This window comes from Larus michahellis, chromosome 4 (assembly GCF_964199755.1).
Source record: "Larus michahellis chromosome 4, bLarMic1.1, whole genome shotgun sequence".
NCBI lineage: Eukaryota > Metazoa > Chordata > Aves > Charadriiformes > Laridae > Larus > Larus michahellis.
The window spans coordinates 91,488,899-91,509,739 of NC_133899.1; the positions used below are offsets into that span (position 1 = coordinate 91,488,899).

The 20,841-nt window shown below is 42.8% G+C and overlaps 1 protein-coding gene across 25 annotated transcripts in view; it reads right to left on the reverse strand.

Moving 5' to 3' along the window:
• The window catches only part of LOC141742890 (actin, alpha skeletal muscle B-like), a 44,261-nt gene that overhangs the window by 10,744 nt on the left and 12,676 nt on the right, over positions 1-20,841 (reverse strand). For 5 of the 25 annotated variants that reach the window (XM_074586409.1, XM_074586410.1, XM_074586414.1 and 2 more), the window contains 4 exons: positions 20,377-20,538; positions 19,535-19,726; positions 17,927-18,108; positions 15,791-16,666 (listed from right to left, as the gene is read on the reverse strand). In XM_074586409.1, coding sequence (XP_074442510.1) covers positions 16,523-16,666; positions 17,927-18,108; positions 19,535-19,726; positions 20,377-20,538 — 680 coding nt within the window. In that variant the 3' untranslated portion in view covers positions 15,791-16,522. Of the gene's footprint in view, positions 1-2,726; positions 4,193-5,792; positions 5,910-7,110; positions 7,184-7,893; positions 8,007-8,762; positions 8,933-11,031; positions 11,252-13,570; positions 14,588-14,780; positions 14,931-15,790; positions 16,667-17,926; positions 18,109-19,534; positions 19,727-20,376; positions 20,539-20,841 lie in introns of those variants that run through there. The other 20 variants (XR_012586911.1, XR_012586923.1, XR_012586913.1 and 17 more) reach the window with 14 other exon arrangements.

The following is a 20,841-nucleotide window of genomic DNA, read 5'->3' on the forward strand; positions in this document are numbered from 1 at the left end:
GTCATTTATGTTCCAATGCCATTTCCAGCCCCAGGAAACGTCACTTTTAGCATCACTGCCAGCGTGGCTCGAAATGTTTCATCTAAGTTCCTATTGAACTGAGGTTGCCGATGGTCCTCCCCTCTCCCTCCTACAGTCAAACTCAGCTTCCCAGATTCCCCTCTTTGTAGGGCTGTACTGCTAGACAAGTCCTCACCTAATTATCAAGACAGAAAAGGCTCTTTCACCCCCTCTACCACTGTTGTAACATCTGATAATATGGTTTTTCTGGCATCTTCTGACAAAGGACTATGTCGGTAGGAGATCAGACACTCTCCTCAGAAAGCGGCACAGGTCGGCCGCGCAGCGCTATACAAATTAGCATCCTTTCTCCCGCCAACTGTCAGAAATCCTAGCATTGTATCACTCCCAATTTGGAAGCTGTATCTGCATTGCCAAAGCAGGAGGCTCCGGGAACACAATCCATACTCCCTTCCGTGAAAGGCTCCGCCATTGCGCTGCACGGAGGAATTCCTTCCCTGGAGACATCATTCTGGCCAGGAAGAAATACTTAACGGTGACAGCAGACGGCACAATAACGTTGGTATGTGTAAGCAGCCGATGAACTTTATGGCCTGGTTTCATGCAGTAGTAACGTGAAGAAGGACGTGTGGACACATAGCATCCCTCAGCTCAAGGGGACTGGATCCAGCCTCCTGCTCCGTCGTGCAAGGATCCCTGCTGCAGGGCACAGCTCTGGACTAATCAGACTGAGCGAGAGCTCCCCTTGTAAGATACACGCAGCAAACCGAGCAGCAAGGTACCTCAACTGTCTGCTGCTTCTACTTCCAGCCCACCGATCTTGCATCTGCGTCTTTTCCTTACCAATACGGCACCAATAACACAACCACAATTTAAACGATTATAGTGATGTACAGCCGTTAGACAGAAATTGTGTCCGACCTGGTCTGTCTTTGGCAAGATGAAACACCAGAGAGCAGGAATCACATCTGTCTCTATCCTATTCTCCTAAACGTCAAATCCGAAGTTTTCCAGTATAAACGTAAAGAATGTATAGAGGTAAAGGATCCTTTTTTAACAGGTAAGGAATCCAATAAGGGAAAAGCTGCAGCCACGCTGATAGTATGTCCTGAAACACTCGACGGTGTTTTAGAAGCAACCCGTGACTTTGGGGGTTAGGTGTAAACAAGTTACAACATCTGGGATTTACGACTCTCATTTCAGACTGGTTTTCTCTGCACGTAACCCCCAGGCAGAGATACAAAGCAAGAGACAGCATTTTCACCGTCAAATAACACCTAGTTGGAAGACTTTTTGACAGGCATTCAACCTTTGTAACAATATTTTTAAGTACTTTAAATAATCTAAAATATTGCCAGCTAAAAAGTTTAGTCTAACTAAACACAGTAATTAATATAACTGTGATGCCATTATGATCAATAGATGGTCTGTAACTGAGCAGACAGGATACCTCTGTAGGAAAGAAAGGCTGCTGCCAACCGGTTCTATATTTCAGTTCTACCGACCAAGACAAATACGAGGGCTTTAAATATGACAACAATCTAATTTTAGCTTCCAAGAATCAGTTTCGAAGCGACTGTCTTGGACAGTGAAGTCGATATAAAACATTTAGCTGCTAATTCTGTAGAGGTTTGGGTTGGTTTGGGTTTGTTTGGGTTTTTTTATCCCTGAGATTTCAGCAATGAAATACAAAAAGAAAAATGGCTCTGTATTTCTGGTACCAGCCCAAGAGACCAAGATTCTGACAATGAACTCCTGCACAGTTTTCGGTAAAGCCTCTTACGTTTCCTGTGCCTCAGGGAATGGCAATAATCTCTCCAGCATCCAGAAATGTCTTTAAACGACACTTTTGTAAACTTCAGTTTCTGAGTTGGGTACCATTTGAGCTAGTGCTCATTTTCAAATGCTTTGCGGTTTCAATACAAACTCACGGGATGATCTTGACGCTGTTTTTTTTCAGGGCACAGAAGCCTAACGGCAGCGGTACCTCCTTGCCTTCCAATACCTGTACCACAATGTTTTGCTAAGACAGAATATGCAAAGTCACAAGGGAAAGAATTAGAAGGAAATGCCGGGATCGCATTGCTCTGATAATGAAATAATGATGAAAATGTTACCGGGGCTGAACTCTGTGCATTTAGCTCTATTTATAACAGAATTCCCTTGCAGAGATACAGGTCACTGATAAAATGGGGAGAAAGCTTTTCTCACCGAGAAATTAAACTTCTCTCACAGAGAAATTTAATAATTCTTCACAGCGGAATTGCTTGCGTCTGTTAGGAAGTCGTCAGTCTAGTTTCATAAGACAGAACAGAAATCCTCATCGAATATATAGCCCATGCTGAATTTTGTTGTATGTCCTCAGGCTATAGTCCTGCTGAAGTCAAAGCTTTCTTTGAGGAGATTGTAAAAATTTAGGGCCAGAACATTTCTTTTAATGGAAGAAGTAGAAATTTGGCTCGTTACTTACGCCACTTTTGTGTAAGTGTGACATCCACTGGCAGGTAGCAAAGAGTAAAACCTCTTCAGCAAGCAGCTCGGGGAACTGCAGCGTCCCAGAGCTCCACATTTATGTAACCTCTTATTCCAACAAACTTTACCAACATATTTGCCCAATATGAGCCTCATAGAGTGATGTTTGCCTAGTAAACACTTTTGAGAGGGGAAAAAGATATTAATTAAAAGCAAGCAATGAAGTCAGAGGTGCTTACTACTATTTCTCCAATAATTCTCCTTTTTTAATAAACACAATCAAAAGCAGAGCGGGTTAGATAAAGTTTTGCAGCAACAGCAGCTGCTTAACAATTGTCTACGAGACACTGGTGTGAATAAAGACACACACAGAGAAACATCTTCATGGTTAAAACACAGAACTCTTATCAGTTGTTCTCATGTCTGTTTTCGGATTTGCTGATTATTTTTTTTCTGAGAGCTCGGGCAAGTGGACAAATTATCCTGCATTTATAAGAGAGACAAAGTAATCACAGATGAAGAAAAAATTAGATTGGAAGAGACCTTTGAAGTTCACCTGGTCCAGTCCCCTGCTTGAAGCAGAGCTAACTTGTAAATTAAATTAGGATCCTTATGGCATTGTCCAGTCAAGTTTTAAAAACTTCTAAGAATGAAGATCCCCCTACGGCTCCAGGCAGGCTATGCCAGTGCTTCACCACACTCAGGATGAACCATGTTCTCCGTAAGTCCAACTAGAAGTTCCATGTTTCAGCCTGTGACCATTGCTTCTTGTCCTTCAGCTGTGCACTTCTGAGAAGGAAGCCCTTCTGTTACCCACCCATCCCCACCTTTTTGGCAGTGGAAAAAAGTGATTCTATTCCCTCCCTCCTCTTCACGTTAAACAAACCCAGTTCTATCAGCCTCTCTCCATCTGTAGTCCCTTCTCAATGCCACACTGCCTTCCAGCACATAGAATCATTTATGTTGCAAGGGACCTTTAAGATCATTGAGTCCAACCATCAACTCACCCCCCTAATTTGGCATCATTTGGAAATTTGCTGAGCAGCGCATTAGGGCCCATCATCCGGGTGAGAGTGGTGAGACACTGGCCCAGGTTGCCCAGAGAGGTGGTAGACACCCCATCCCTGGAAACATTCAAGGTCAGGTTGGACGGGCCTCTGAGCAACCTGATCTAGTTGAAGATGTCCCTGCTCATTGCAGGGGAGATTGGACTAGATGACCTTTAAAGGTCCCTTCCAACCCAAACCATTGTATGATTCTACAATCCAGGTCATTGCAGTACTGATCCTCGAGAAACATCACCAGTAAGCAGATGCCAGTCAGACTTTGCACCATGGACCACTGCCCTTCAACCAGTTTTTCCCTCACTTTGTTGTCCACCCATCCAGTTCACATCTCCTTCATTTGGCTACTAAGATAATACGCAAGACTGTACCAAAAGCCTTTCTCAAGCCAAAGTGAACCTTCAGCCATTCCTGTCCCTTCATCCACAAAACCTGTCGTTTCATCGTAAAAGTCAATCGGGATGGTCAAGCATGATTTGCTCTTGGTAGATCCATGCTGGCTCTTCAAATTTTTGTTCTTCATGCGCTAGTAAACTGTTTTCATGAGGAACCGCTCCGTAATCTTCCTAAGGACCAAGGCACGTAGTTCCCTTCCTCCTTGCCCACCCTGAAGATGGCGTAGCATTTCCTTTTTCCTGTCATATTAGTTAATTCACGTGAATTAATTGTAAAAGGTTATAAAATCCTCAGACAAATGATAGGATGCAAGGGTTCTGGTCCAAGACAATAGAAAAAGGTGTTACTGAGTTTGGAACGTAGATGAGAACTCCGGTTTCTCAGCAAACACTAAATTCTCCCCCCTGATGCTGCAGTTTAATGAAACAGGAGGGCAACGAACAGCATCCTGGCAATGAAAGGGGCAGACAGCTCCCCCTTCATCTCCCACTGGTTTGTGTCAGCCTTGACGGTTGCCAGGACTATCCAAAATTAAACAATTCAACAATTTAACTCACAAACCCATCTGAAAGCTAACTAGTCAAAGCAAAAGAAAAGAGGCTACTTTTTTTTCTTTTTTTTTTTTAAAATCAGGTTACCGAATCAGCTCATGAAAAAAAAAATCCCTGCAGACTAGGCAAAAGGAAAGGGAGGATAAGAGATGAGGGGGGAGAAAAAGACCATGCCTTTCTGATGGCAGCAAGCCAACAGATCAGCCTGGACGTCTGTGAACTGGCAACCTAAAAGATACACGTACCTTTAGGATCCTAAAATAGTTCTCTAGAGCAATGGTTAGCCCAAGTAGCTATAGTTATAAGTGCAGAAAAGTAATCTTTTTAATCATTTTAAAATGGTCAGATGAGGGAAATTTAAGTCATACTTTTCTATCTACTAAAGCAGACGAGCCATGCATCCAAACTTCTAACCTGTCTGTCAAAAAGGAACCGCGGGGCTAGACACAAGCTGGTTTCCCAGGCTGCCGCACAGTATTCCGCTCTCAGGAACGCCGCTTAAATATTAACCAAAAGTCTGCAGCAGTCCTCCTACCCCCATCACCCAGAACAGAGGAGAGATGGCACTTCAGCTGATGTTTATTTACCCTGCACAGAATTTGAAGTAAAACTTCAGCTGAATGAGATCACGGGCAAGCTGCCATCTGTGTTTATGCCATCAGGATTACCATTCTTTGTTTTATTTTGGGGAAAAAAAAGTCAGACAAGGATTGTGACTTTAAGGCTGCAGCATGTACAGGCTTTAGGAGGTGATGTACTTGTGTTTGAAACTGCATTTCTTTGTTGGTTTTTTTTGCGGGGCTTTTTATTTCTGAGGCCATCACAGCTGTTTCACAGACTCTATAGCAGGTCTCTATGTTTGATGCCTTTTACATTTTGTAAAAGAACTTTAATTTTGCTATTCAGTTTTTTTTTTTCCCTAAATTGATCCCTACTCTTCATAAACTCCCTTTTCAGCCTTTCTACTTTCTTCCAGTTACACAGTAACGGTGGCTGTTGTCTAGGAAACGCATCTTGTGTTCTCCCGAGCATCCCGGCACCATTAATGAAAGAAATCCCTTTGCATCTCTGGGTCACATCATGTTAATTCAGCAACTCTGCGTGAGAGCCAAGTGACTGATTTAGTGTGCATCCTGCAATGCAAAATGCTCTTTACAAAACTACCAGAGTGAAAGAGCTACCATAACGAACCCTTCCTCCCCAGCCCTAACAGCAGTGGGCTATAGCGGGAATTGCACATATTCAAAGAATTGCACATTTTCAGAGAATCACATCTTCTCGTACTTACCAAGGACAAGAGCAAAATATTCAGCAACTGGAATGGGAGCAGGAAAAGGCCCAGAGCATCGATATTTTCTCAAGACAAGCTCCATACATCCCCTTCAGACTGCTATGGACCATAAGTCTGTATAAGAAGTCAGAAGAGGGTTTGTGATATTTTGTTGTACAAGAAAAATCTTACTAAAAAAAATAAAAAAAATCCAAGCCAAGACCTCAGCACTTATTTAATGCTTTTTCACCTTGAAGGTATGGCAAAGCTCTACCCAAGTCAACCATCCTCTCCACCTCTGAGCAGAGGAGTAGGTAGGTTCATCCAGTAACACAGGTGAGACTAAGCATCAGCAGAAAGTGGGTAGGCAGGACTGTCGTCTGGAACTTGAGCGGCACCAACCAGGCAAGTTTAGGCAGACTGGAGCCCATCTTCACTTTTTTATTATTTATTTTTTTTATTAAATAAAAGTGATGCTTCCAAGGTCAAACTGCCAGAGAAGGATGGTTCTTAAGGCAAGGTCCTGTGGCTTGGGAGCAGGCTCAACCCAGCTACATCGCTGCCAGCTCTATGAGTAGTATTGGCAAACCATAAGGTCCAGTTGGCCAAGTTGATCTAGTTGCCTTTCAGCTTGGGTATTTTACAGACCAGTGGAGGCTATGACTGGCTGAAATTCTTCTCTGGTTAAATTAGGAGGCTTTGAAGTCCTGTAAGAACATCATTTGCAGACGGGCCAGATGGGAAATCAATTAGAGAGTAAACCTGGAAAATTCACACTCGGATCATGAGCTATAGAAAACTGCTCAATATCAGCATCAACTTCAGCAAAACTATGTATTACTTCATGGCTAAGAAAGGTTATTTGCTAACAGCCTAGATGGAAAAAGACTGCTATAAAAAAAAAATTATCTGTAAGAAAAGCAGAGTGATGCCCGACTCAGTTAAGGTGTTCCCTAAACTACAGGTGGACAGCCACAGAAGCACTCCCAGCTGCTACTGTACTTACGAAACTGTGTGAGAATTGAGACTCTGGTGACATAAAGATGATATAAAGCCTTCAAAAACAGGTAAGACAGGAAGGTATGTAGGTCCCCTTATTCAATTTTTATTATTGTCACAAGCAAACAAAAATGCAAATTGCTGGCCACTAGAAAAGATGCCCTGTGGGAACTAAAAGGGGACAGATACCCACGGATTGCGTAAAGGCTAAAGATGGGGAGTGCTCATTCTAGCCCACTGCCAAAAAGGCAGCAGATACCTGAAAAACGTGGCAAGAGAGCAGGAAGGGATTTCAAATAACTCCCTTTTGTACAAATACATTATTTGTTCTCCGTACCTACTGACATCTTCTCTGTGATTTTTTAAATGATCCACCACACTTTTGGTCCTTTGCTCCAGGGGAAGCAAGCCTGCATTAAAAGGATAATAAAAAAAGCCATAATCCCGGTGATTTATAGTCTCAAACTGAGGCTTCTAAATGATCCACTCTCCGCAGAATATTAAAGCTATTTGCCATTCAAACCCAGACCCGATTTTTGCAGAGGGCCTCTCACATTAATTGAAGGTCAGATCAATATCACTATTTGTAGGGTGTTTGGAATACATGCCAGGAGACATTTCCATATTAAAATTCAACAAGACGTTACACCAACAAACTCATTCTTGCCCGAGGTTAATCTTAAACAGGAAAGAGATATTTCAACTCGTTAATCTCATTCTCCTCCGTATTAGCTTGTCACGTTGTCGGGGATGGCTTCCGCCTTTGCAAATTTAATTCAAGTCAAAGCTTGCAATTTTTATTGCTTGCTGTCACTACATTATGATTTTTGTTTTCTTTCTCTCAGGACTGCTGTTTTCTGAAATCCCCAGTTAAAGGGTGATATGCGATTTGGGTAATTTTCACCATGCAACGCTACGCAAACCGGTCGCCACCCATGACACGATGAAGATTGGGCCACGCTGTCGCACTTACTACAGTCAGTGACCCGGCACCTCCCCCCAGATTTTCTAACTGCAGATTTGCAACAGAAATCAAGATCTTTACCTAAAAGTGATGCAAGCCAAAAATGAGTTGCAGTAATTGCTCATCAACGAATTGTAACCCAAATCTTGCCCTCACCTTGATGTTCACTGCAGTCACACGCGTGTCTCTCGGCTGTCAGTGTCTGGTGCGTGAACAAGCTTGCCCGGGCTGGAAGACAGCCTGGGCGACCTCAGTGGAATTTTGTATTTCTATTAACGAGAAAAATGCGTGGGGAATGGAATCAGAAATGTGAACGCTGTCCACTATAACCCTTTAAATGTACCAAGTGTATTTCCCACTTCCCTCATTGGACGTGAGTCCACAATCGGGAGGGCCAGGTAATGAGACCTGCAGGCTTCGCTTCTTACATAAAATGCTCATCAGTATTTTATGTTATTAACCTTTGCAGTAAAAGATCATCGGGTCCTTTTCCTCTTTCATTAAAAGCTTTCCAGATAGAAAAGAGGGTCAGTTCATCCCAAGTACAGTGCACCCAGTGGTTTCAAGAAGCTTTTTACAGAGGTGACTTGCTCTCATCATTACACCTTTCTCTCCCTTCCCTCCCTATTCTGCATACATGAGGTGAAGCAGATGTCATTTGCTTTTGGAAGCTGAGCATCCCCAGTTAAAATTACCAATACTCATTTTGATCAAAGGTTAACGATTAGTTTCAGGATTTTCCGTTTCCCTTGTATTTACCTTGAAATTTGGAGCTACCCAAGTGCTCGCATATTTTGTCTCTCCAAAACACTACTGCTTTTAAAAACAGATTTTCCTGTTTAAAAAAAAAAATGTGCCTCTGACTCTGAACTCTCTAAGAGTCTAAAGATTCTTAGAATGTCAGCAAAGCGCAAATACCGACTTCACTAGTTTCCTAGTTTATAGTTCCAAGAAAATACTATTTCGCCAAAGATGCAACATCTAACTTTGTAGCAAAAATGGAGGGAAAAGCCCCCAGAAGAAACCTTCCAACTGCTGCTTGTGTTTTATGAGTGAACACCGAGATCCGTGACATAACTGGTGATGCATGTTTCACCTCAGATCCCGTATCACTGTCAGGAACAGCAAAGCATCGCCGATGTGAAATGCAGAATGGGGAGGTACCGTTACAGGAGACTGGAGCCTCAGAAATCACCTGAAACTCAGAATTCACATTTAAAAGCTAGATGTCGAATATTCAGTGGATTTAATAAATTACGTCCACAGAAGCAACTGCAGCTCTGCTAGTTTATACGCATGGAAGTTGGTAACCTTCATATGAGTGAGCATTTTCCCCCACCAATTTATTCCTATGAGAAGAAGGTATTTCCCCGTGGGGAAAAAAAAAAAAAAAATCCATGAGGGGGAATATCTGCTTACTCTTGCGTTGGACAGATTTTCTTTCCTTTAGAAGAAATTACATTTAAATGATGGCGACAAAGTTTTCTTTGTTAAAGGGACTATGGAACAAGGGGTCACTTTGAAGTGACACATTATTTAACATGTTTCCAGGAAAGCAATTTTGAGAAATGTTAATGAAAGCTGATTATTATGTAGCCATTACCAGATTAAGAAGAAGCAACTGTGAAGTTCAGAAAAACTTGGGAAATTTTAAAGTACATAGGAGGCATCTTCTTGAACAGCCAGGTAATAAGCAGGTGGGTTCTGATCTGAACCTCACACGCTACATGAGGACACCTTGTATGTCTAGGACAACATCAGTCTGAAAAATACTCTTATTCTTACTTAAGAGCACCCTTACTCTTAAGAATATTATTCAAACACAATGCTTCACACACCCCGAGCTATTTTGTACTATTATTTGTTAAAGAAACTGAGCAGGTGAAAGAATGAGGCCGCTTCAACAAGGTTAAGGAGCGCATAGAATCATAGAATCATAGAATCATAGAATTGTTGAGGTTGGAAGGGACCTTTAAGATCATCGAGTCCAACCTTTAGCCTACCCTGACAAGAGCCACTTCTAAACCATGTCCCTCAGTGCCCCATCTACCCTTTTTTTAAACACCTCCAGAGATGGTGAATCCACCACCTCCCTGGGCAACCTATTCCAATGTTTAATAACCCTTTCAGTGAAAAAATGTCTCCTAATATCTAATCTAAACCTCCCCTGACGTAACTTGAACCCGTTTCCCCTCGTCCTACCACTTGTCACCAGGGAGAAGAGGTCAGCCCCCATCTCTTTACAACCTCCTTTCAGGTAGTTGTAGAGGGTGATAAGGTCTCCCCTCAGCCTCCTCTTCTCCAGGCTAAACAACCCCAGCTCCCTCAGTCGTTCCTCATAAGGTTTGTCCTCCAGGCCCCTCACCAGCTTTGTAGCCCTTCTCTGGACACGCTCCAACACCTCAATGTCCCTCTTGTAGCGAGGGGCCCAAAACTGAACGCAGTACTCAAGGTGGGGCCTCACCAGTGCCGAGTACAGGGGGATGATCACTTCCCTAGTCCGGCTCACCACACTATTCCTGATACAGGCTAGGATGCTGTTGGCCTTCTTGGCCACCTGGGCACACTGCTGGCTCATATTCAGCCGGCTGTCAACCAACACTCCCGAGTCCTTTTCTGTCGAGCTGCTTTCAAGCCACTCTGCCCCAATCCTGTAGCGCTGCATGGGGTTGTTGTGACCCAAGTGCATAAAGGACAGCCTTGAAGCACGTAGTAACTCTGATCCACCCACACTGCAAAGCTGCCCAGCTAAGGCCAAAAACCTGATTACAAAAGGTCCTGTCCAAAGACAAAAGGAAAAATTGGTTCCTGTTCATGAGTACTTTTTAATCTAAGAAAAGGGATAACACTGGGGTGGCAAAAAGCAGGGCAACATTTGATAGAAAACCACCTGAGTCTCTCATTCTGGTCAGGATTAAGAGGCATCAAGGTCTTCCAAAGTTTTGTAGAAGCATTTAGAAGGACTGCGGTTGCAAAGATGTAGCAACAACATGCTTGACTTGAAAGAGAAGCTGATCAGAAGCGTAAAACAACCATTTGATAGGGAAAAAGAGGAAACTTAAAACTATGAAAGGGTCTTGAACGTAAAGACATACATTTCTTGGATAAAGGATGGACATAAAATAATCAAGGACACAGGCTAGGAGAATGATCTTAAGGAGCATATTTTGAAAAGGTACAAGACTGCATTAGTAAAGGTCCAACAAAAGGATGTGGCATTAAGCAAAACATATATTTAGAATTTTAAGGATTTTATCTTGCAAATATACTGACAAAAAAAAAAAATAATCATACCTTCAAAAGCCAAAGATACAGCATCTGCAACTGAACACGGCTCACTGCTGAAGTTGGAGGATACTCTTTGCCCAAGCCATCCAAACGTAGCTGAGGATTCCTCTTCGGGAACAGGAGTAGGTCCCTGCCCTTTACCTTATGCTCCCCACGGGACAGCTTCGGCCAGCAGGAAAAGGCACGCTCCTGACGCGGAACAGTTTGTCTTTACAACTAGAAAAAACTGGTGAAGAAGAGTCATTACCACTGGTGTTTCTGTTGCAAGACGCTATTTCAAAGACAGGCACAAACTGGGACCAATGTAACACGCTTCCTTCACGTCGTATCGGTTGGTGCGTAGGGAGGCTATGACACACTCTCGGCCCATACAGAGCAAGCTCTTGAGTTTCCTTCCGCCATGACAGTTTATAACAGTAACTCTCACTTTCTGCTCCAAAGATACAAATATTTTCATGATTTAAGGTAACTTCTAGTTAAACGTTCTTGATACATTTACCTTGAAGTAAAACAGTGATGCAAATTCACCTGGTAAGAGTCTACCTGCTCTTTCGAAAAATGTGATTAAATTGCCATTGTGAACTGAATCAAGCAGATTACCCTCGGCCACACAAAGAGTTATTTGTAACCTTTGACTTGCTGTCAAGTGTTCTACCTTTGGAGTGTCTCACCTGCAAGCTGACATTATTTACAGAAACAACAGAATCTATTAAAAATACAAATCATAGAATCTTCATGGTTGGAAAGGACCCTTAAGATCATCGAGTCCAACCAAACAACCTACAATCTCTGCCACTAGAACATGCCCTGAAGTGCCACATCTAGACGTTCCTTAAACACCTCTAGGGATGGTGACTCAACCCCCTCCCTAGGCAGGCTGTCCCAGTGCCTGACCACTCTTTCAGTAAAGTAATTCCTCCTAATATCTAACCTAAACCTCCCCTGCCGCAACTTCAGACCATTTCCTCTGGTCCTGTCATTATTCACCTGGGAGAAGAGGCCAACACCCACCTCTCTCCAGCCTCCTTTCAGGTGGTTGTAGAGGGCAATGAGGTCTCCCCTCAGCCTCCTCTTCTCCAAGCTAAACATGCCCAGCTCCCTCAGCCTCTCCTCATATGCCCTGGTCTCCAGACCCCTCACCAGCCTGGTAGCTCTCCTCTGGACACGCTCCAGCACTTCCATGTCCCTCTTGTACAGAGGGGCCCAGAACTGGACACAGCACTCGAGGTGAGGCCTCACCAGTGCCGAGTACAGAGGCACCATCACTCCCCTCCTCCTGCTGGCCACGCTATTCCTGATACAAGCCAGAATGCTGTTGGCCTTCTTGGCCACCTGGGCACACTGCTGGCTCATGTGAAGCTGGCCGTCCACCAGCACCCCCAGGTCCTTTTCTGCCAGGCAGCTTTCCAGCCACTCTTCCCCAAGCCTGTAGCGTTGCTGGGGGTTGTTGTGACCAAAATGCAGGACCCGGCACTTGGCCTTATTAAACCTCATACAGTTGGCCTTGGCCCATCGATCCGGCCTGTCCAGGTCCCTCTGTAGAGCCTTCCTACCCTCAAGCAGACCAACGCTCCCACCTAGTTTGGTGTCATCTGCAAACTTACTGAGGGTGCACTCAATCCCCTCATCCAGCTCATTGATAAAGATATTAAACAAAACTGGCCCCAAAACTGAGCCCTGAGGGACACCACTGGTGACCGGCTGCCAAGAGGATTTCACCCCATTAATCACAACTCTCTGGGCACGGCCATCCGGCCAGTTTTTAACCCAGTGAAGAGTACACTTGTCTATGCCATGAATCGCCAGCTTCTCCAGGAGAATGCTGTAGGGGACGGTGTCAAAGGCCTTACCAAAGTCCAGACAGACAACGTCCACAGCCTTCCCCGCATCCAGAAGGCGGGTGACATGGTCATAGAAAGAGATCAGGTTGGTTAAGCAGGACCTCCCCTTCCTAAACCCATGCTGGCTGGCCCTGATCCCTTGGCTGCCCTGCACTTGCCGTGAGACCTCACAAAAGATGATCCTCTCCATGATCTTTCCTGGTACCGAGGTCAGGCTGACAGGCCTGTAGTTCCCCGGATCCTCCTTCCGACCCTTCTTGTAGATGGGCATCACATTAGCCACCCTCCAGTCATCTGGCACCTGCCCCATTGACCAGGATTGTTATCAATGATGGAGAGAGGCTTGGTGAGCTCTCCCACCACCAGCTCTCCCGCCAGCTCCCTGAGTACTCTTGGGTGAATCCCATCCGGCCTCATAGACTTATGTACGTCTAGGTGCAGAAGCAGATCACTGACTACTTCCTCCTGGATTATGGGTGGGTTGTTCCGCTCTCCATCCTTATCTTCTAGCTCAGGAGGCTGAGCACCCTGGGGATAGCTGGTCTGACTACTGAAGATGGAGGCAAAGAAGGCATTACATATCTCAGCCTTCTCCTTGCCATTGGTTGCAACTTTCCCCCCCGCATCCAGTAAGGGATGGAGATTCTTCCTGGCTCTCTTGTTGTTGATGTATTTATAAAAGCTTTTTTATAAATAGCTCTTACCTAAAAGTCTCGTTGTAGGCGACGATCTTTCTTCTTTCTCTATCAAGTTCACCTGCTCTTAAGATTAAAAATTTCTGGACTACCTCTGCCCATGAGGTCTACTTGATGTGATATGGTAAAGCCATGATTTATCACGAACCTCAAGATACATTAGTTCTGTGGGGAGGCGTCTTCTGAGTCCTGACTTCTAAAGGTGAGAGAAATTTGATTTGTTTATTACTTAAAGAAGATATTTATGGCCTCTATGGCTGGAGGGAAGAAAACCTGAGTGAATATTATGAATGCAAAACCTACTAAATTAGAAAACTGAAATGCAAAGCTATTCTCCAGAACCAGATGGCTTCTGAATGCTTGGCACTGGTGGCACTGTTGATATTACACAGGAAGCTCTTCCAAATTTAGGATACTAAAGTAGTACCATCCTAAATAGTACCAGAGTAAGGCATGCACAGGTATAATCGAGTATAAACGTTAACACCTCCATGGGTTTAAATATAAAATTAAAGTGAAATGGTAACCAAGGAGTAGTTGGGAACATCAGGTGAGTGTTTGGAGAAAACTGTGAACTAGTTTCTTGGGGAAAACTGTGAACTATTTTCTTGGCTACAGGTATTCCCTACTCTCTCTTCCAACCGCTATAGTGTTCTGTACAACAGCATATAGAAAAGGAACTTCCACGGTGGCTAAGGCCATTTCCTCTCAGACAAGCAGAGGTTTGCCAAATGACACAAACTGCTTAATAGTTTTACTTATTTTTATCTGTATTTGCTCCGAGCACGTAATTAATTCCATTTTCAAAATGCATGTTAATTTTCAATAAGATTCCACATGCAGATTGTTAGGGAGGTATTCAGAGCGTAATCATGCTCTTCCACACTGAAAAAGGAGTCAGCTGCGGGATGAGGATTCATATTGTAACCATTGAGAGCTCACGTCTCAGCGCCAGCTGTGCCAGCAGCTAGAGATGCCAACCAAGGACTGAAGAGAATTTTGTTTTGCAGAAGGAGAGGAGGAGACCTGGGGAAGGGAGGGAAGAAGAAAAGCCCAAAGAACTCTTTCAGTTATACACAAATGTTGTAAACAAGTATCTCCCTTGCCACTTACAAAAAATATAGACACTTTTAAACATTTTCATTCTTTTTTTCCCTGATTAACAACCTGTAAGTATACACTGAAAGGACATATTAAAAAAATAACCTGAAAACCTGAAGAAGATTCTTCGTTTTTTTTAATATTGAAGCAAGGACAGGTAGATTATTAGCCAACTGAATGGAATTTTGCCTTGATCCTAGAGGGGACTGCACACGTAATTTGGTTCCAGACATCCGAGTACCTAGGTTTATGCTCTTGAACATCACACCTACAAGAGGTCAAGATTCAAATGTAAGTGATGTTGCCTGGGGAGGCAATAAGGCCAGTTAACAGTGCTATTCCTAGATATAAGGGATTTATTATCAACTTAAGAAGCAAGCAATCATATAAGCTTAGACCAAGATAATAAACTTAATGTAAAATTCATGCAGAGGCTGAGAAATTTGCAGTGATTTACATTTGCTCAAGAAGACGTGGATGCTGGCAATTTGAACTGACTGCTGTTCCGAAGTGGGAATGAAGGTAAGATCAACCTCTTTTACTTACGAGGCAGCGCTAGCTGCAGCAAACCTTTGAACAATCCTTCCCTTATACGTCTTCCAGCTTTTACCGTTAAGAGATCATTTGGATAAGGAAATGAGATCCCCCTGAGCGAGAACCCGCAGCACTAAGAAGCTTCCTTAAAACATCCCCTAGATATGTTTTCAGAAAACTGTAAATCCAACTGCTATCTTTTCCACATCTTTGGAAAGAGGATATTGTGTTTACTGACAAGAACTTGACAGGTTTGATTTAAATCATGAAACGCGCATCAAGCCTGACATCACGTCAATTCAAAGTCTATGGCATCCAGAATCACATTTTCCTGCTACCTGAAAGAGTAGAATCTTCACAGCTGACTCTAATCTTCATATGGAACATTATGAAAAAGTTTGTCATCCAGGAAGATTTATTTTTTTTAATAGAAACTGTGAAACAATTCTGTTTTCATTTTAAAATTGCTTAGCTAGAAAACTCAGAGGGAATGAAACTTTTTTCATAATAAAATTCAAATATAAATTAGTAATTATTATTTTATCATTAACAGATAAACTAGTCGCTATGAAATTAATGTAAGCCACAGCAGCCTTACATGGGTAATTACACTTTTTATTGATCCATTAAACCCACAGTATTTCAGTAACATTTTCAAAAGGTTGTTATTTACTCTGTAATCACGAGCTGTGCTTAGCATAGCGCACACATGGTAAAAGTAAATGAAACATCAGTTAACTGCTTAGGCAGAGAGATGAAGAAAGCAATAATACATCCAATAAATTAACCTGTGACGTGTAAGTTCAGACGTAATGTAGCTTGTTGAAGCTCCTTACTGGTACCCACGTGCACAGCGGTACCCTCCTACATCCGCTCTATCCTCAGTAAAACAAACCCTCTTAGAAGAATCCTGTGTACAACTTCACTGCATAGAATATGCCTTCTCTGGTACCTAAATCTTGCATTATGTTTGAGTTTGAAAGAATGACTTATGTGCATACTTCAGACTCACCATCGATTAGCGGAGACGGGCACACAGCAGCCTTGTGTGTCACCTCCCGGATGGCAGAACAACACTTGCACATGGTGGGAAAGGAGGTCTATAAAAACGTGTAGTGTAACTACTGTTATTAATCTTGGAAAGCACCCATCACTGAAACGTTAGTCTCATTTTAGCATCAAAAATTAGAAGTGATTCGCTAATTCGTACAACATCCATACAGTGTGGTTTGTCACACGTAGAAGAAAGCCAAGCCACCCTCAGAGGTGAACGAGGCCAGGTGGTGCGTAGAGAAACTTCTCACCGACAGCACGTGATGGAAGTATTCAAAAGCACTTGCGATGGACAATAGAGGGGCCAGCTTCCTCATATTCATCTTTACTGATCCACATTTGCTGAAACGTGGACAGAGATGCCAATATTGAACCCCCAATCCAGACCGAGTATTTGCGTTCTGGTGGTGCAATCATCTGGAAGAGAAGTGCAATCTGTTGTAAATAAAGTGACAAGCAGATAACACAGTAAACATCTCTCTGGATGAAAAGATGAGGTGAAAGGCTCTCCGTCATAGGAGCACAATTCCAGTCAAGTAAAGCCCCTCAGAGGTGGGAAGACTGCCATGTTTTGTCTTCCGCCTCAAGTCGACAGAGATGCTATAATGTTACCCTGAGCAGGCAAATACGGCAGCTCATGAGATATTGGCAGATGGCCCATAAAGCAGCTACCAAAAGAGTTATAAACAGATATCAAAGAAAATTCAAATTTTAAAATATCAACCTAACTTGGTTGTAAATAAAGCCCACTGGGACTACACCGCGCAGAATGATCTGAGCTTTTCATTTTATTTTTTTTAAGGACAAGGAAATTCTTTAATGTAAAAAAAAAAAAAAAAAAGGAACAACAAAACGTTGAGATACACTGGCATTCTGTATCGAACTAAGCACTAGATGTAGATCTAGAACACCTCCTGCCACTTCCCCCCTTAGCCACTGAATTGGTAAAACACGCTGGATGTACCCCTGCTTCGGCGCGCTCCTGTCTCCATTCCAGCCACTCTGTCCTGCTCGTTCGGCATGCGGCCTGCTGCCTGATAAAAAGGTGCCTCTCAATTTCACTATACATTTTCTTGAATCTAGGCTGAAAGGGTCCTTTCAAACAGGTAACTAGCTGCAGACTTTGCACGCTGCTTGGATTTGGGATTTTTTAGTAAAGAACTCGCAAGTGAAACGCCTTTCACCCTTTTGACTGCTGACGTTCACTGACAGCTAAGCCTTGACGTCTCTAATATTCCCAGCATCTTCAAGTTGTTCGTGCCCCCTTAGTATTTACAGCTCCACCTTCTCTAGGTTCATCCCTACCTCTCTTGTTGTTCCTCTCTTGTTTTTCCCATGGTGTCTTTCAAGCAGCCCTTTTCTCTCCCATAACCCTATTTCTTTGGGAATCCCACGGGATTCTCTTCCCTAACTGTTGCTTCACATTTTCTCAAAATGACCTCATCAACTCCCATTGCTTCAGCGACCATTTTTATTACCTCTCAAATCCCTTTTTAAACTCTGCTTTGGCTGGTAGGAAGAAAAGAGGTATACATTAAGAAGGCTGTCCGAGGCTCCCCTAACATCAGGATTTGGGATGCAAGACCTGGACATTATCCAATGGACATTTCGATTTGTTTATAAGATCTAACTTTCCAACAAAAAGCTTCTTTTGCAAGTGCAGGTGTTCAAAATTACCTTAATCTTCATAGTACTTGGAGCCAAAGCTGTAATCTCTTTCTGCATACGATCGCCAATCCCAGGATACATCGTGGTTCCTCCAGAGAGGACGTTATTAGCATAAAGATCCTTACGGATGTCGATATCGCATTTCATAATACTGTTGTAAGTAGTTTCATGGATACCTGCAGATTCCATCCCTGAGTGGAAAGAAGTTTCAACATGTTATTCTCTTTGTCCCTCTCTTTTATTACTGTGAAACTGAAACAAAGTCTCACTAATCCAAGCTCTCTCCCTTAAAACTCCAAGAAAAAAAAAAAAAAGCTACGTGATGCTTAGGACAGGAAGGAGAAAGACAGAACATATTCCTCACCTTCTTTGTCCTCTCAGCATAGTAATTATACAAGCAAAATACACTCAGGAGGAAGAAAGAGCCCATTATGATTTCATACTGAGGTCTTTTTACTTCCTTAATTAAAAAACAATTAACATTATTTAAAGAAAATTTTAAAATGAGGCATTACTGCAATAGTTTGCCATTTTTATAATCTTTTATGATGATGTTATCTAGTAACAGAATCCCACTCGGTATTTCAGTGAGCTACCTTGCTTTTGAGGTGGTGGTTTAATCTGAACGCCAGTACAGTAAAGTTAACTTATGGTACTACTTTTTGCTAAAGAAAAGAAACAGACCAGATACAGTCCTGGGAAGAGGGTTTGACCTTAAAGTGGTAGACTTTTTAACTAGCTTAACACGCACATTTTGACAAAGTTTTGTGATCCAGGAAATCCAGATTTCCATCTCTGCGTTTCTGATACTGACCACTGTTAGGCACCAGCTGCGATCCCTGATACACGCCTGGCAGCCAAACCCCTCTGTCTGCTTCGGAGAATTTCTCCTGCTGATGTTCAAATACAGAATATTGGAACATCGCTCCTACTGATGTTCAAGTACAGAACTTGGAGCTGTATTAATGCCTGAATAATTTCATTTCTACACACAGACGTAGCTAGCTTCGCCGTTTAGTTTAATGGAAATCGTGCCAAACTGCCTGCAGCCATTTTGCTCAGTCCTCAAGCACGGAATTTAAGTGGGAAGCGGGAAATTTGTGAGGGCGGCATGAGTTAGCACATAAAGTGTCAGTCCTCCACTGGATAGCATGGGAATTTTAACATACAGCTAAAACTACTGGAAAATAACGTATGATTTGATTTTGTATGATTAAATTACAGATTAATATAATAAAACAATAAGCGGAAGCAGCATCTAGATTTAAAACCCACATAAGCAGCTCTGTGCAGTTATATATCAGCCAGTCAAGATAAAAAGCATGATTTTCTGACAATACCCTAAACACCACCTTAGAAACTCTACTGCATTTATAAGAGGTTGAAATTATATTAGAAGTCATGTGTTTCTAAACTGACAGGCATCTTCATGTCCAGCAGCAGTAGCAGCAGTGTTCATAGCTTCTAAAGAACTGATAAATCAATAGAAGCTGCATGTTTCTAAGGACATTCGAGGCTAAATACCTCAGTTCCTGCAGCTGAAGGCTGTCTACACTTTCTAAGAAATTCTTCCTTTCATTCTCTGTCAAGTCCCTAGAAAGAAAAGTCCTGTCTCACCTATGAAGGATGGCTGGAAGAGCGTTTCTGGGCATCGGAACCGTTCATTGCCAATGGTGATGACTTGTCCATCAGGAAGCTCGTAGCTCTTTTCAAGAGAGGAGGAGGAAGCAGCAGTTGCCATTTCATTTTCAAAATCCAACGCCACATAACAAAGCTTCTCCTTGACGTCTCTCACAATCTCCCGTTCCGCTGCAGACAGCCAACAAGTTTTTAATCAACATACAGTACGGCAGCTATTTCTCATGCACATTTCCTTGGTTTCATTGGTGGTCATACGGTTCTTTGGATTATGACCTCTCTGTTGTCTCAACAACATTACTTTCCCTTTGCGTTACCAAATTTCCCTCATTGGCAAATAAAAAGATATATTGTACTACAGAATATTGTAAAGATTAATGTTTACATATCTATGTCACAAAACCTCGATCAAACCTCCAGACGTTTGTCCATTACCAGCTACTAACTTTGTTCCTTTGTCTGTAGAAGAGATATGATCAAACACGACAACCAGTTATATCTGTCAGTGACTTAGGATTTCCTAATGAGGTGGCATCTTCGTCCTTGATGCTCAACATATGTAGAATCATAGAATCATTTTGGTTGGAAGAGACCTTTAAGATCATCAGGTTCAACCATTAACCTAGCACTGCCAAGTTACCACTAAAACATGTCCCTCAGCTGAAAGTCAAAGTCAGGAGAATCCTGTTCGCTAACGTGAACTGTTTTTCCCAGGCCAACCTAATGATTTTGATGCATCTCACCAGGTACGGGCTTCCTGCATAATAAGACAACTAACAGAGCAAACGTATGCGAAGTGCATCCAAAGCGCAGCTTGTTACCAGTGGTGACAAAAGAGTAGCCTCTTTCCGTAAGAATTTTCATGAGATAGTCAGTCAGGTCTCTGCCTGCCAGATCCAGTCTCATGATGGCATGAGGCAAGGCATAGCCTTCATAGATAGGCACGTTGTGAGTGACACCATCCCCGGAGTCCAAAACTATTCCTGGAAAGTGAAAGAAAAGGAGAAGCTGGTTATTTCCCACTGACACGGGGTTTCCACGTACTCCATATTCACAGCTGAAACATGCAACGACAAATAAAGATGCTCACAGGCCAATTGCTTCTGCCATTTCTATAACTAAAGAGCTGCTCACGTGAGATGAAATTGTTAGCACAAACTAAACAGCAACTGCGTTCAGGGAAAAAAAGACATGTAACATTCAGCAATTTGATTGTATTGTTCTTCCCGAATGGAGGCAAGCAATAATGATCTTGTATGGATGCAGAGGCTTCCGTTTCAGATAAC